At 34.9% G+C, this 16302-nt stretch overlaps 1 protein-coding gene across 1 annotated transcript; it reads right to left on the reverse strand.

The window, feature by feature from the left end:
• Window positions 1-2808: 2808 nt before the first annotated feature.
• LOC128229378 (vacuolar protein sorting-associated protein 45-like) lies at window positions 2809-15871 on the reverse strand. Its single transcript, XM_052941264.1, has 13 exons — window positions 15720-15871; window positions 13853-14048; window positions 13466-13545; window positions 11121-11327; window positions 10875-10985; window positions 10501-10635; window positions 10115-10225; window positions 9486-9653; window positions 9189-9347; window positions 8767-8874; window positions 8341-8462; window positions 5533-5664; window positions 2809-4290 (listed from the first exon to the last, which is right to left on the reverse strand). The coding sequence occupies exons 1-13, from the start codon at window positions 15810-15812 to the stop codon at window positions 4221-4223; spliced, it is 1692 nt and encodes a 563-aa protein (XP_052797224.1). The 5' UTR covers window positions 15813-15871; the 3' UTR covers window positions 2809-4220.
• Window positions 15872-16302: the final 431 nt, after the last annotated feature.

The raw sequence follows: 16302 nt of genomic DNA on the forward strand, positions 1-16302 counted from the left end.
CAGCTTGTTTAATCTCAATAAATGTGCATCAAAATTATGAGTTCCACAACTTAATAACATCAAATATCTTCCTGAATGATCTCATGGGTGTATGACTAATAATTTTGAAGTTATGAGTGGCACAAGTTCAACAAGTCCAAAAATGACAATTTATGCTAAATCAAGGGTGAAACAACAGTTGTATTAAGTGCAGTGGGATTTATCATTGCCTTGACAACATTCCCCCAAGGTAATATGACTCTAGGTGATATCAGTTGTAGTTTTTAGTGACATATGTCCAGAAATGCCATTTTATATTTTGCTAATTCAAGGGCCATTACTATGGTTTTACCAAATGCAGTTGGAAACAAAATTTGAGGTGCAAAACTTCATCAAATAACATTCTGCCAAGGTTTCCTGACTTTGGGTCATATAGTTTTGTAGTTTTGAGCGACACAAGTCAAGAAATGAAAAAAAAATCCTAATTCAATGGCCATAACTAAGTGCAGCGGGAACAGAAACTCCAGGTTTACAACTTCTTCACCCCATTAAATTTTCCCTTCGGTTTCTTGACTCTAGGTCAAATATTTTTGGAGTTTTGTTGACTGAAGTCCAAATATGTCATTGATAATTCAAGGGCCATAACTCTTGTTTTAATTAAGTGCAGCAGAAAATGAAACCCGGGTTCAAAACTTCATCGCCTGTTAACAATCGCTTAAGGTTTCATGACTTGAGATAACTACAGTTCTGGAGTTTTGATTGACAGAGGTCCAGAAATGTCATTTTTGCTAATTCAAGGGCCATAACTCTGGTTTTACTAGGTGTGGCAGGTAACAAAACCCAACGTGCAAACCTTCATCACCCAATTTACTATCCCCTGAGGTTTCATGACTTAGAGTTATAATTTTGGAGTGTTCGATGACACAAGACCAGAAATGCCAATTTTTGCCAATTTAAGGGCCATAGGTATACTAAGTGTAGCGGGAAACGCAACCCCAGGAGCAAAACTGCATTACGTAAAAAGATAAGACAAAAGAACAGACGGACACAAGCAAATCTCTATGCTCCTCCTCACCCATTTTTGTGGGGGGCATAAAAACAAATTTGGGGAGAAGAATCTTACACATGAACCAGCTCACTATGACTATACTCAGTTTATACACACCAAGTTTTCTATCCAGTAGTTACATAGTTGCAATGACTCAGGATGGAAAGATGAATATTCAATGCCAAATCTATATCCCACTGTCAAAATACTTGGATCAGTGGCGAATCATAATAATATTTATTCTGTTTGATTCTCGGCATTAATCGTTGTTAGTGGTTATCAATATCTGTCCATCCTGTCTGTAACATTTTCTTGTTTCCATCTAACCGCTAACCGGTAAACAAAAAAACCTTCAAGAAATTTCATGAAAATTTATTCACATCGAGGCAATGTACAGAACACATAACAGCGTTGGATCACAGTCGCAATACTAAGTCCATGGATTTACTTTTTTATTTTGTAACTTGCTTAATATTTCCTACATCATATTCAAGAATATTAACACTCCTCTTTTGCTTCCTTAGGCTAATACATATCCCCTTTCAATTGCCTTCATATATTTCGATAGACAAACCATTTTCAGGATACCTCTGATAGTACAAAATTGTTGAATTATTCATGAGAAATTTTGCAAATAATTAAAAAAAATGCAAATAATAAGTGTGTTATAAACATTGAATATTTTAGAATTGAGGTTTATCTGTGTATGAAAACATTCTTTGGTCAGTGGACGCATAATTATGAAGTCCTTCAAAATTCACAAATACGACTATACTCCAAGCAGAGCTATTGAAAAAAGTGTCTTCTTACGGTTGTAAGCGGACCGTGCATGAGAAATTCCGAGTAATCCCACTAGTCCATAAGGCCATGATAATCTAATTTGACCTTTCCGAAAGATATTTCTATTTATCTGTTTATAAAACTGTATTTATTTAGTAATGCATTTATTTGCTCACTTATATATGCAATACACTTATCGTCATATAAGTCAGATGCAGTTACTCGTTTTTTTTCTTCAAAAGTGACCTCCTACAGACGTAAGTCACCTCGGACAAAATTGGGGTTTGTACTGCGAAATCTTTTTAATGTAAGAGGACTCTTTTGAAGAAAAACGCGTACTGTATCTATTACTTACCATGTGCTGATCAAATGTTCTCATACATGGATGAACTGCAATACTAAATACTAAATCCTTCAATATCAATCGCACATTCTACTAATTGGAGCAAAATTCAGTATGCCAATTCAAAGTTGCAATACTTGATACAGGATTTGGGCCTCGAACTGTGTTTCTTCATATTTCCTAACCCCCTGGAACACTTTGATCAAATTATTAAACAACATGGTGTGCAAATATTAATATATCCTTGACAATGGAAGTTTGAAGAGGAGATATTGGAGTAGCCCTGTGGTAAGTCTGTGTCGGACCTTTGCAATTAATCTTGTCCCGAGCAACTTGAAAACTACTGAATGGAATTTAAATAAACTTCATACAATGATAGAACGTAATGAGAGGAAGTGCTTTTTCTTGTCTGGGGAAAAACTTGAAAACTACTAGATGGAATCTAATAAAACATCCTACAATGGTAAAAGTACCATGTGAGGAAGGGCAGTGTACAAGAACCATAACTCTATTTCAGCCAATTACAAAGTTATTGTCCTTCTTTTACTTTTCCTTAACCTGAGCATAACTTGAAAACTACTGAATGTAATTTATTGAAACTTCATACAATGATTAGAGCAATACCAATATTATTCATGGTAAAAATAAGTAAATTCAATTAGTATTCAAATATTTATTTCAGCACAGTTTATATAATACATTTCAATCAACAATCAAATATATTGCACATACAAATTTGTTTAACAATTATGATGGAATAACAAATCACTATCACTGTATTATCAGCATATAATATTCAAATAAAACATTATTAGACAAAAAGCAGTTTTTTCATCATAAAGCTACAATGCAACACTAAGTTAGAACCAAGTGTCATTCATGACATTTAATGACCTCAGTATGATTTAATTTGCATTGTTACAACTTGTAAGATATGCTTTTGAAAGTGTCTACTTTATGTTTCTCTTTTTATTTTATGAACATCATGAAAAAATGAGAACAACAGTGCATGCAATCCTTATTCCCTGTATATATATATACTGTAGGTATATGGTTCTGTAAGCATCAGTGTGGTTTATTGCAAAAAGTTGAAGGAGAAAATTTATCACTTGATCGCCATAACTTTCACCGAGCCCAACATGTTTTTCATGAGCCACGACCAATTTGTTCAAGAGTTATGAGCCCTTTCAATTTAATTCTCACATTATGGCTATAAAGGGGTTTATGGACTTAACAGTTAAAGGGACCCATTCTGATTAATAGCACACATGATCACCATGAAGTGTTCTAATGCCTTGCATATTTCTTACGACCAAAATGTTTAACAGTTATGTTCCAATGAACTTATTTTTAATATGTAGCTATATTGGGGTTTCAGAAGCAAGCTACATGTGATTGTTCTAAATTTTGGTAAAAATAGTAATGAGGAAGTGTTTAAGTGCCAGGCATATGTCAGACAAAATTTTCCTAAGCCTGTTTGTAAAAAGGGGCATAACTTAACAGCTATTTAAGTCTAGAGTTCAAGACTTTGCTATACATGTGTGTATCTGGCATCATGTGTACCACATTTTAATTGAATATCTTGAACTGTTAGAGAGTAGTGGCCAAGATAATAGTTTTTAAACAATAACAATGCCTAAGACCCTCCAACTATGACCACACCTAGACTTTTCTTCCGTGAAAATAGACGAGCTAATAAAATGGAAGATAACAATACAAATTCAACATACCTAGTATAAAAAATGATTAATGATAATTTATCACCCTAATTTTACTTGGTTTTTAATTATTAAGTTTGAAATTTGAAAGTTATCAAGCTGTCTTTTTACATGCAATACCATATGTATTGTTCTCTTGCAATCTTCCCTTGCTAGACAGTTCACTTACTTCTCAAACATAACTACCTAAATCAATTCATTCACAAGTCTGAACATACAAAATGTGTAATACATTTAATGGCAACACAGGTTTTGTCCTTGCACGGTGAGTCAATCTGTGGCTGTAAATGTTTGACCGTGCAACAGATATGAGATGAGGCCTGGTTGGATCATGGAAAGTGTTGCTGTGTGATCATCGCCGTACAGCGTCTGCCCGACTCAGAGACACGGGCTGGCCTGCTGTCTGCACCTCATCAAGGAATCTGAAAGAGAATGGTATCTGTACATGAGACAAATACAGGTACAATGAAACCAGTTTCCATTAAAGTCTTATCAAATAACTGTAAGCATATATATAATTACTGTACCGTACTTCCCCGACTATAAGGCGATCTGCTTATAAGACAGCCCCCTAACTTTGCCCATGAAATCTGGTGTTTTTGTCTCGACTTGTTTATAAGACGGGGTCGATTTTTAAAGCAAATCCAGCACTTGAAATTCTCCAAGTGTGTGATAATGTTCAAGCTAAACAGTCAATTATCAACTAAATTTGTTCATTTGCTTAGGATTATTGATTTTTATTTTCCGATCTTATGGTATGTTTGAACCAGCCTAGACGCAATTTTGGGAGTTAAGTGGGTTCATACGGTATTTGATTGACCTATTTAAATACAAACCATTGCAGTGCATCTTTGATCTTTACACAGCTGGTGCTGTGACGTCACAAATGGTACTGTTTGATCTGCAGCCGACAAACAGGACATATTCCATTACATGTGTTAATAAGTTAAATTTTTGCAGGTGTTTGTTTGGATTGCAGTTGATGGGACTTAAATTTTGAGAAATGAATTACCATTGATGATTGCGGATAAATTAATGTAATGATGAATGAAATGTGTATTGAAATCTGCCAGTTACATGTATGTGCATGATATACGCAAAGCCTTATAGTAAGGAAAAAGTAAGTTTTATTTACATAATAGAAAAAATAACAATTCATTTTTTAAAATATTTTTTGTTCAAAATATTTTAATTTCAAAGGAAGCAAAATATGTCTCCTGTGATAACAACGTGTACGGACCGATAACAAGCGTCATATCGAGTGTTCATCTTAGCGAAACAAAGCAGATGGTCGTCTTAATCCGATGGGTGTGATCGTGTCACTTTTAGTGGGGTGCCATCAACAGACAATAATTCAGTTAGTCGAATACCTTATGTTGAATATTCCTGATTCTGACTCTATTCTTTATGAATTTCTTATAGACTCACCTATAAGACAGGCCCCCTACTTCAAGGTTAAAAATCGGGACCAAATTTCCCCATCTTATAGTCGAGGAAATACGGTAAGTATTGATTCTTTTCTTTAAGAGCACTATTTAGCTTAATTTTTTGAAGTTTACTTCTATACAAGATTATGCATTCAATCAAGTTGGGTTCAATGAATTCATTGATGTAGGCTCTCAGGGTAATGCAGGGTTTCATAAAGTCCTTGTGTAAAATCTTACGTTGTGAAGTTGTGGACTGCAGTTCCTCCAAGGACAATCCTAACACCTGGCACAGACTTGTTGAACTGGTGAACACAGAAAGCCTCTTCAAAAGTCGTACCCCCTATCACAAACACTATGATGTCCTGTGGTCTGAAATAAATTTAAACTTTGTTTTACAATTGCCTCTCCAGAGCTATCAAAGAGCTGATTGGTACGTGATATAAACATGTGATAGGAACCTAATTATTGTCATGCAACACATAGAACAAGAGGGCCAAGAGAGCCCTATATCATTCACCTGAGTAAAACTTTAAGAAGGCTCTAGACATTTCAATAATTAAAGGGCAAGGTATGATGCCAATACACATTCTGACCATGTATGGTGATGATTGGACAAATGCTTGTAAAGCTATTTATTGGAGAAGAGCGATTTAGGTAATTTCTAGAACTAAAGGCAATGACTTATGGGTGACTACAGCGATTTGGCTAGCTATCAAACTCATCCGAGGTATTACGCACATTCACATTCTGACAATATTTGGTGATGATTGGACAAATGCTTGTAAAGTTATTGATCTGACAAGACCAATTTTAGGTTATTTCTATAATTAAAGTGCAATAACTCTCAACTGACTGAAGCCATAGAACTTGTACGAGATATTATGCCCATACTCATTCTGAACAAATTAGGGGATAATTGTATTCTATAATTGAAGGGCAACAACTCTCGAATGACTCAAGCCAAAAAGGCTGGTTATCAAACTTGCCTGAAATATTATGCCCATACAGAAGTTATTGATCCAACAAGACCAATTTAGATTATTTCTAATATTAAAGGGTGGTAACTCTCGAATGACTGAAGCGATATGGCTGGTTATAGAACTTGTTTGAGATATATTGCCCATACTTATTCTGACCAATTTTTTTGAAAATTGGACACATTCTATAATTAAAGGGCGATAACTCTTGAATGACTCAAGCCAAAGGCAGGTTATCAAACTAGCTGAGATATAATGCCAATACACATTCTGACCAATTTTGTGATGATTGGACAAAGGCTTTTAAAGTTATCGATCAGTCAAGACCAATTTTAAGTAATATCTATAATAAAAGAGCGATCATTCTCGAGTGACTACAGAAATATGGCTGGCTATCTAACATGTCCAAGATAGTATACCCATAAACATTCTGACCATATTTGGTCATGATTGGACAAAGAATTTTAAATTAATTGAACAGAGAAGACCAATTTATATAAAAATTGGTGATAACTCTTGCTGGTTATCAAACTTGCCTCACATATTATGCCCATGTACATTGGACAAGATACTGGACACTGCCTGGCTAAATGCCTGCCTATCCGTACTATGCAGGTAAAACTATAATATGTCCTGCTTTTTTAAACGGACTTTATTTATTAAAAAAAAAGTTGAAAGGGCTATAGCTCTTACAATATTTAAGTTGGAGTGATATACTTGTCACAAAAGAGCACATATTACTGTGAATAAGTTCATAAGTTTGATGTTGATATCCTCAATGATTGTAAAAACAATAAAATAATTACTTGATATATATAAAAAATATAATAAAAATAAATTGATAAAAGGTTCACCTAAGGAACAACAGTTCTGTGTAAATATTTTGAAAGTGAAGGAATGTGGCAGATGGCCACCATAGGAATATTCCTGTGAATTTATTTTAAAATCAAGCCACAAGATTTTCAAAGTTTTTCATATGACATACATAGTGAAAAGAAGCCCCCTCCCTGGCAGCCATGTTTTTTAACGAACCAACATGGGGTGTAGAAATATTTCTGTGAGATTATTATAAAATTGGGCCAGCAGATTCTGAGAACAAGACCTTAATAGTTTTTCCTTTTGGTTGCCATAGCAACCAGATATGGCAACCAGAGTTCTGCATGAAACTACTTTTATTGAAGAAATCTGGAAAAGGACCACCCATGGAACATTCCTGTGAAGTTTAGTTGAAATTGCCCCAGACGTGAGTAGAAGTTGTTTGAAGGAAAATGTAGATGATTGACAGATGATGCACAATCACACTTTCACAATAGCTAATCCTGAGCACTTGAAGCTCCGGAAGGCTAAGAAAATGTAAAATCAGCCTCAATTAATTAGCATTTCGCTTCATAAACTAAAAATCCAGAAGTAAATAATATTCTTGCTAAAGTGACTGAGTGTTCTGTTGATGAACCCCTTCTTGAGTTGTGCTGAGTTAAGAAATGGGTAGGCTCAAGGGAGTGTACTGTTGACACAGCTGTCCTTCAGTTGTGCTGAGTTGAGATAGGGGTAGGTTCAGTGAGTGTACTGTTGACACAGCTGTCCTTGAGTTATGCTGAGGTAAGATAGAGTAGACTCAAGGGAGTGTACTGTTGACACAACTGTCCGTGAGTTGTGAGAAATGGGTAGGCTTAATGGAGTGTACTGTTGACACAGCTGTCCTTGAGTTATGCTGAGTCAAGATATGGGTAAGCTCAGAGGAGAGTACTATTGACACACCTTTTTTTCAGTTGTGCTAAATGACAATAGAGGTAGACTAACAGGAGTACTGTTGACACGCCTTATTTCAGTTGTGCTAAACAGAGATAGAGGTAGCCTAAAATGAGTACTGTTGATACACCTGACCTTGAATGGTGCAAAGCCAAGGTAGGGGTAGGCTAAAGTGAGTGTTTTGTTGACATACCAGTCCTTCAGTTGTGCAGAGCCGAGGTAGGATTAGGCTAAAGTGAATGTTTTGTTCTCTAACCTTTCCTTCAGTTGTGCAGAGCCAAGATAGGGTTAGGCTCAAGTGAGTGTAATGTTCACTTACCTGTCCTTGAGTTGTGCAGAGCCTAGGTAGGGGTAGGCTGCCTCCCGTAACTTGCTCTTCATCAGTTGGTCCAAGATTGAGTATAATAGGGGCTTGTGCTGTGTGTACACATTCTCTACACCCTGATAGTGAAATATAACACTGGTTTGTACATTCCCTATTGAAATCGAAGCTTAGTATCATTGTTCACAAACTATACAGGGAAAATTCAATATGTGACTGAAGTTCATCTTTTCATGTTCAATAGTGTTATAAAGTTTAAGCACCAGTGCTGTTTGATGTTTTTAATTGTTGTATTTGTCTTAATCTCCGTTTAGCAGCAAAATAAAATTAAACAATTTAGCAATGATACATAGTTCTCTTAATAAACAAAGAACAATTTGTATTCTTAACGATATATCGCCTTTGCCTTTACTCTATATGTACCTTTAAGCCCTTGAGGAATCTCTTTGTGAATGCCACAGGGTCTGTAGAGCCAAACAGGTCACTGCCTCTTGCCTTTCTGCCCCCATACTCCAATATGGCTGATACACACTGAGACAAAAAATCAACAATGCAATGGAAATTAAAGAGAAATGCTATTATTATTATAGTTATTGTGATAATGTAGAACGCTCAAAAGCTAAAGCTAAACAGACAATCAACAACACATACAGTTTACATAGACATTAAAAGTCAAGCTTCAGTTTATCTTGTGGCAAGAAAGATACTCTAGAAACACATTATTCATTTTCTTAAAGGGTCAGATTAAAAGGGTCTTGACAAACTTCTTAAAAAATATACAACAATTTTTTTTTGTAAAAAGTATCATTTTTTTCTAAAAATGAACACTATGAGAAGGTACCCACAGCTCTGTGTTTTTCCCCAATTCCCTGTTTCCTGAGTGTTTCTACGAGACCGGCTACATCATTGTTGCTGTGACTCTCGTACCTCAGGGCATAAAGCATCACCAGCCTTAACTTGTCCAGTTGTGTTACCTTGTTGTTGTTTAGTAATGTCTTTATTTTCTGAAATCCAATTGTCGACTTCCAGTTTTAGAAACTTTTTAACTTTTGCTTAATTTGTTTAATTTTGTTTCATGATTCAAATTTATTTTCTATACCGTAACTGAACATAAATAAAGCAATGAAAAAATCATTACTCACCTGTAATGAGGCTGAGTGGTCTCCCTGACATACAAGTTCCTGTTCAGTCTCTGAGACCTCGAGTAGCTCCTGTCGCGCTACAAGACGAGACAGCTCCCCCACAACCGTCACATGTTTTGACACTGTCCCCGACATCTTCTTGAATTGGGGGTAGTTCTCTATAAAAGCCTAAAATAAGACAACGAAACATATACATTGTATTATTTTTTTTCCTTCAATCAATTAACAGTAACAGCTTTAATAGGTATATTTAGTAGTGTTATAACAAAGATAAGCAAAATTATAGAATGAAATGTTTTGATGCAACTCGCGTTACCACATAATTGGTGATATGTAGTGTTTTTAAAAAAAATAGAAATGAACACAGTTTCTCATAATAAAACATGTATAGGAAAAACTTAATTGTAATATATATATATATATATATATATATATATATATATATATATATATATATGAATATATATATACACAGAACATCAGGACAAAATGTACAGTACATGACTTTATGACATCATAAATGATTTTAGGTACAGTATACGAGGACACAATGTACGGTGCATGTCTTTATGATGTCCTAAATGATTTTAAATACAGTTTACAATGCATTTTGAACATTTATGAATTACCTTCATGTCCGCTATAGATTCGACCTTGGCGTGGCTCTGGGATTTTTTCTGGAACTCATCCATAAGCTCCTTGATGTTGTTGCCTATCTCTCCAAAGTTCATGTACATGTTCTGAAACAAAGGATTGGGACTGGTTATTGTCAATTTACATGTACATGTTTGGTTCATCAACTCAATTTTATAAGTAGTCAAATGAAACAATTTCTCAAAATAACAAGTAAATAAAGTGACAGATTAAAAAACAAACATACATGAACAAACATACATGTTTATTATGTTTATAAAGAAATTGCATACATTCAAGGGCATCAATACTGGTTATAAAAAAAAAACAAATAATAGGGAATAATAAAGATAGAAGACAGAATATCACAACATGTACTTACAGTTGCATAGAACTCATCATGTTCTGCAGACAGGACCACTTCCTGTAGGTCTTTAGAGATGCCTGGTACATTGGCAAGACTGACACGGTTGTTGTTGATTCCAAGGAGCTCATGGACCATAGCCTGGTACGTCCACTGTCAGATAGAGGCCAGGAAAATGGTTTACTGTTTACCCTCAATAATAAGGATGCAAACATGTATGACATGCACCAAAAAAATGCCAGTAAGCATAGAAAAAAAATTGATACAATGTTCCCTAGTTATGGCTTTAAAATAAGCCTTATATATGTACATGAAATATGGCTGTACGTAAAATGAAATCAATGCTAAAACCTTAAAGATAGAATCATTTCAAATAAATTATAGCTACAAACCTGGTTAAGCATAGGTGTGACAGCATCATCCTTTCTGTCCAGTATTAACAACACCGGCTCAACATCAGTCCTTCTGAAGTCAAACAAACCTGCATCCTTGCTGATGGTACTCTAGCAAAAGAAATGTTTGTACGAATTTCATTTTTTTTGCCAAAGAAACTGTAGATAGGATTATTATTTACTCTATTATGTCAAAAGTATGATTATGATTTATCTGAATGTTAAAATCATGTAAAATATAATTACTCTGACAGATTCCGCTAATTTTCTGGCCATTTCTGAAGAATTCTGGTAGCGAATCATGGGACATTTTTTCAGTGAAAGGAGCGCGGATGTTAGGCCCTGTGTTGTCCGCTTTAGTGCTGCCGGGGACCAGTCTATGCCCTTGTAACAACCAACAATGTTAAGGGTGAACAGATGTGGATTCACAGCTATGTAATCACCAAAGAATTCCTGCAATGGAAAAATAATGAACTACATTTACCTAATTTTGAATCATTATCTGCAATAATATGATCATAATTTTGTTTCAAGTACTGTGCAAGAGTTTCAACACAGTGATTATAATCACAACAAAAGTCAAATGACAATGAACTTGACTTTTCCAAATTTAGTCTTAGAAATGAATATAATAATGATATCATGTGCATGTTAAAAGCAATAATAAAGGTCAAAATAAAAAGTAAACATACAAGAGCTGCCAGTAGACAGCGCACTCGACTATTCTCATTGATTGACAATATAAAATAATATCCATCCTGGAGGATATTGTTCAAGTGTAGTTAATAACAGGAACTTGTAAATAGAAAAGAGTGTAAATAAAAAAGGCTTGTTGAATGGTCAATAGTAAGAACATTATAATAGAAACTAAGGCATACATAACAATCAATCTGAACAATGAAGTAAATTAATGAAATTATCTAAGGCTTGATAGAGTTACCTCCTCCTGTGTACAGGTTGGGGGCATGATGGTGAAGAAGTGTGCAAAGTTTCAAAGCCAGATGACAATTGAATTGGAAAATATTTGAGGTGGTACGCAAACTTTAACGTAAATTCTAAGTCGAAAGAGGGGCATAATTTTGTCAAAATGCTTGAAACAGTGACCTCCTCCTGTGTACAGGTTGGGGGCATGATGGTGAACAAGCGTGCGAAGTTTCAAAGCCAGATGTCAATGGACTTTGAAAATAATTGAGGTGGTACGCAAACTTTAACGTAAATTTTAAGTAAAAAAAGGGGCATAATTTTGTCAAAATGCTTGATAGAGATACCTCCTCCTGTGTACAGGTAGGAGCCATGATGGTGAACAAGCGTGCAAAGTTTCAAAGCCAGATGTCAATGGACTTTGAATATTTGAGGTGGTACACATACTTTAACGTAAATTCTAAGTAGGAAAAGGGGCATAATTTTGTCAAAATGCTTGATAAAGTTACCTCCTCCTGTGTACAGGTTGGGGGCATGATGGTGAACAAGTGTGCAAAGTTTCAAAGCCATATGTCCATGGACTTTGAAAATATTTGAGGTGGTACACAAACTTTAACATAAGTGGTTACGCCGATGCCGACGCTCGGGTGACTAGAATAGCTCTCCTTATTCTTCGAAGAGTCGAGCTAAAAAGGCCGCAATGCAAAGAAACCAGGTTTTCAATGATTGACAGAAGAACTTCAGCTTTTATTTTCAGACTCAGTTTCACCTTTTTTTCATTTTTAGTAACAGTGACCTTGACCCTAGGGGCCCCAAAATGCAATCCCATGGAAATCCTCCATAAACCCTTCCTACATTACCAAGTTTGTTCACAATATCTCAACCCTAACTTAATTTAGTCAGTATCAAATAGTTATCTATTTTCAGTGACCTTGACCTTGACCCTAAGGGTCCAAAACGCAATCCCATAAAAGGTCTCTATAAACTCTTTCTATATACCAAGTGGTCGCAATATTTCAATCCTAACTAAAATTATTCAGTACCAACCATTTTTCTATTGTTAGTAACAGTGACCTTGACCTTGACCCTTGGGGCCAAAAACATGATCCCGTGAAAGGTCCCCAAAAACTCTTTCTATATACTAGGTTTGGTCACTATATGTTAAACTTTACTAAAATTATTTGATACTATAGGTGAGTTTGACGCTGCCCTGCCCAAACAAAGACGTATCATTCTAATTAAAATATAAAAATTTGCCTGTCAAAAACAAAAAGTCAATCAAGGGCCATTTGTATTTAGGGCTTATATGGAGTTATATAACCTTATTGTGTGAAGGCTACTGGGTAAAGCATGAAGGCAATAGAATCAACAATATTTGAAATCTAAGTAAAAACCCACCAATTCCTAAAAAATTTAACAATTTTTTTTAAGTCAATCAAGGACCATAATTTGTATTTAGGATAACATGGAGTTATTTAACCTAATTGTTTGATGGCTGTTAACAACTGTGTGAAGTATTAAGTCAATTGAATGAAGGATATGGAAGTAGTTAGTGAAAATCCAACCTTTCCCTAAAACTTTAACCAGATGCCAACACGAGTAGTATAGCCTCCTTATTCTTCGAATAGTCGAGCTTAAAAGCCTTGATGATCAACACGTGCTCATGTTACCTGTACTTCCCGAACAACTTCCTGGTCATCTGCCTCAGCCAGCGTCTTCACATCCTGCTTACTCACCACATTGCTCAAGTCTAAAACCAAACACAACCAAAAACTTTAACATCAAGATTAATCATTAAGTTTTCATTATAGAATTTCAAGAACAAGACCATTCTCTGTCTTTTTGTGTTGGTGTAATAACTGTTATGACGCCAAAAATATAAAAATATATTAAATTTACAATATTTTTTCCAGTACAACATAATGACCTATTTCTCTTCATTTATGATTTGCTACTCACTTCAACTTTGAGCTCTCAGTTATATTAATTAATGTAAAAGCTGAATTCTTTATATCAAGGATTGATTTAAACATTCTATATTGGTTACCGGTACTCACAAATGTAATAAAGTCCATATTTTGACATTCTCAGCTCCTGTGCCAGCAAGTCAATATTTTCCTTTGTTGGCCTCAAAAAGCAGATACATTTCAAATGTTTCATCGTCTCTCGTCCTGTAGATTCTATTCTTTCAAACAGATAGACTTCTTTTTGCAGGATTTCTGACTGAGCATAAACCATACTGACAATACTCGTCTGAAAATAAAACCCTTATTTTAATATCATTATAAACAAGCAAATCTTAAAAGGCAATTATATACATGTTTTGTAAAACACTGGCATCAACATGACATTGTGATTGCTCCAAGGTATCGCAGAATCTCTAGTCGAGATTTACATGTTAATGATGAATGTCAACCAGTCTAATATGGCAGTCCATATAAATTAACTCTAGGAGTCTTTTTACAATTTTTGATATTGGCAGACTAGTGGCATGGAAACAATCAAAAATTTAAAATGTTTGAATGATTCAAGAGATTCACCTAAACGCCCATAATTATGAGGGTTCTGGTTGTAACAATGCAAGACAAAAGTGCAAGATTTATCTGCAGAAATTATTGATGCAAAATCAGAGTCCTCACAATGCTCAACACACTTGGCTGGTAGAGTCTTTAGCTGCTGAAGAAAAAGGCAAAAGCTTTCATTGTCGAAAAGATTTTCAACAACATCATTGCTATATTAACTCAAGTCTTACCCCAACAAGTCTACAAGAGGTCACCAAAAAAGTAACATCACACCATACTCCAGGACATTAATACAGTAATACTGCAGTGTATGTGTGTAGAAACCTGCCACACAGTTAGCTCAGTTGGCTAGAGCGCCGTGCTACGTAGTGTTCCAGCTGTTGTGAGTTAGAGTGACTGGACACACTTCCCACCTGAGGTTTATGTACTTTACTGTTGTCAAAAGTAAATGATAAGATTGCCTGGATCAGCCTGAAAGATTAATAGCGGGAGGAGTGTAGTGTGTGTGATCAGAACCTGCTGCCCGGCTAGCTCAGTCGGTTAGAGCACCCTGCTTATGTTGGTTTATAGTCATTTTATACCCTAACCATTTCGTACCCTCTGATTTTTTGTCATTTCGTAACCTTAGGAAAGTCATGTCGTACCCGACCTAAAGTCATTTCGTAACCTTATTTTATTTTTTTTTAAGTCCAGAAATACTTAAATGAATATAGACATATTTTGTTAACGCATATATCAATCTTATATAACTTTTGTGTTTTAATTCGATCAAAATTAGTTGCCTGATTTTAAACATTCAATGTGTGTATTTTCATTTTTCGTAACATATGTATAAAATGAAATAAATTATAATGTATTAGATATAGCTGTTCGTTATAATTGTCACTTTAAGTAATAAAAATGTCATTTTGGAAGTATCAACGAAAATTTAACAAGTGACACCACTTACCAGGAATACACAAATAACTTCACACGTCACAGACATCTTCAGAATTGTATCAGATTCATTTTTTTCACATATATACGTTAACTTATTGAGGTTATATTCACTCCATATGAAAAAATAACTTAAAATATAAGTAAAATATAAGTAAAATGTCGGTCACAAAATGAAATTAAGATTGGTAAGAATGACTATCTAAAGGTTACTAAACGACCAAATATTGGAGGTGCTAAAAGCTCTTTAGAGCTTATGTTGTCCTGTTACACAATCGGACTTTGTAAATCAAATTTACTTGAATTGAGGGTACGAAATGGTCATGATACAAAATGATTAGTTCCCCTAATGTTACAGTGGCCGTATCAATGGAGATATTTTCAGTTCCAAAAGAGCCTTAATTGTCACAGCCCCGAACCCATATAGTTTATTCTCGCCGATTACCGTACAAAATTCTTAACATACCGTTTCTTTATCCATGAGTAGAACTTTCATTCCAGGACCACTGTCATCGATCATTTTACTGATATATTGCTTTATTGCCAATATGACGTTCATTGTGTCTGTTCTTTTACTTTCCTTGGAACTGTCAGAAATAACGTCAAAAATACCGGAAGAGAAACATACGAAGAGCAGACAACAGTTTAATTGAAAAACATCGAAATTTACTCAGTGGTTATTTCCCTTTTCAATGTAATGATTTTGTTGATAGTCGGCGTTGATGAAAGTATAAAAGTTGTTCCTATTTTATCACTGAAAGAAGCCAGTACTTTAAAGTATGATCAAAATGTAAGGCAGTGTAATGTTTATTAATATAAACAAGTCATCATAATTATTTCAAGCATTTGCTTTTAAAAATACTTTCCGCATTACATGGTTTCTTCGTATTAGTTATTAAGGCATAAGCATACGTCAAGTGCTACAATGATATGCAATTTTATTTCGCACCACTCAGGTACATATAATTTTCTCGTGCAATATGATGTTTTAAAGGGACTCTTCAAATAACGTTTTATGGGGTCAGACATTGATCAGTGTTATTATGCAT

Source organism: Mya arenaria, chromosome 3 (assembly GCF_026914265.1).
Source record: "Mya arenaria isolate MELC-2E11 chromosome 3, ASM2691426v1".
Classification (NCBI taxonomy): Eukaryota; Metazoa; Mollusca; class Bivalvia; order Myida; family Myidae; genus Mya; species Mya arenaria.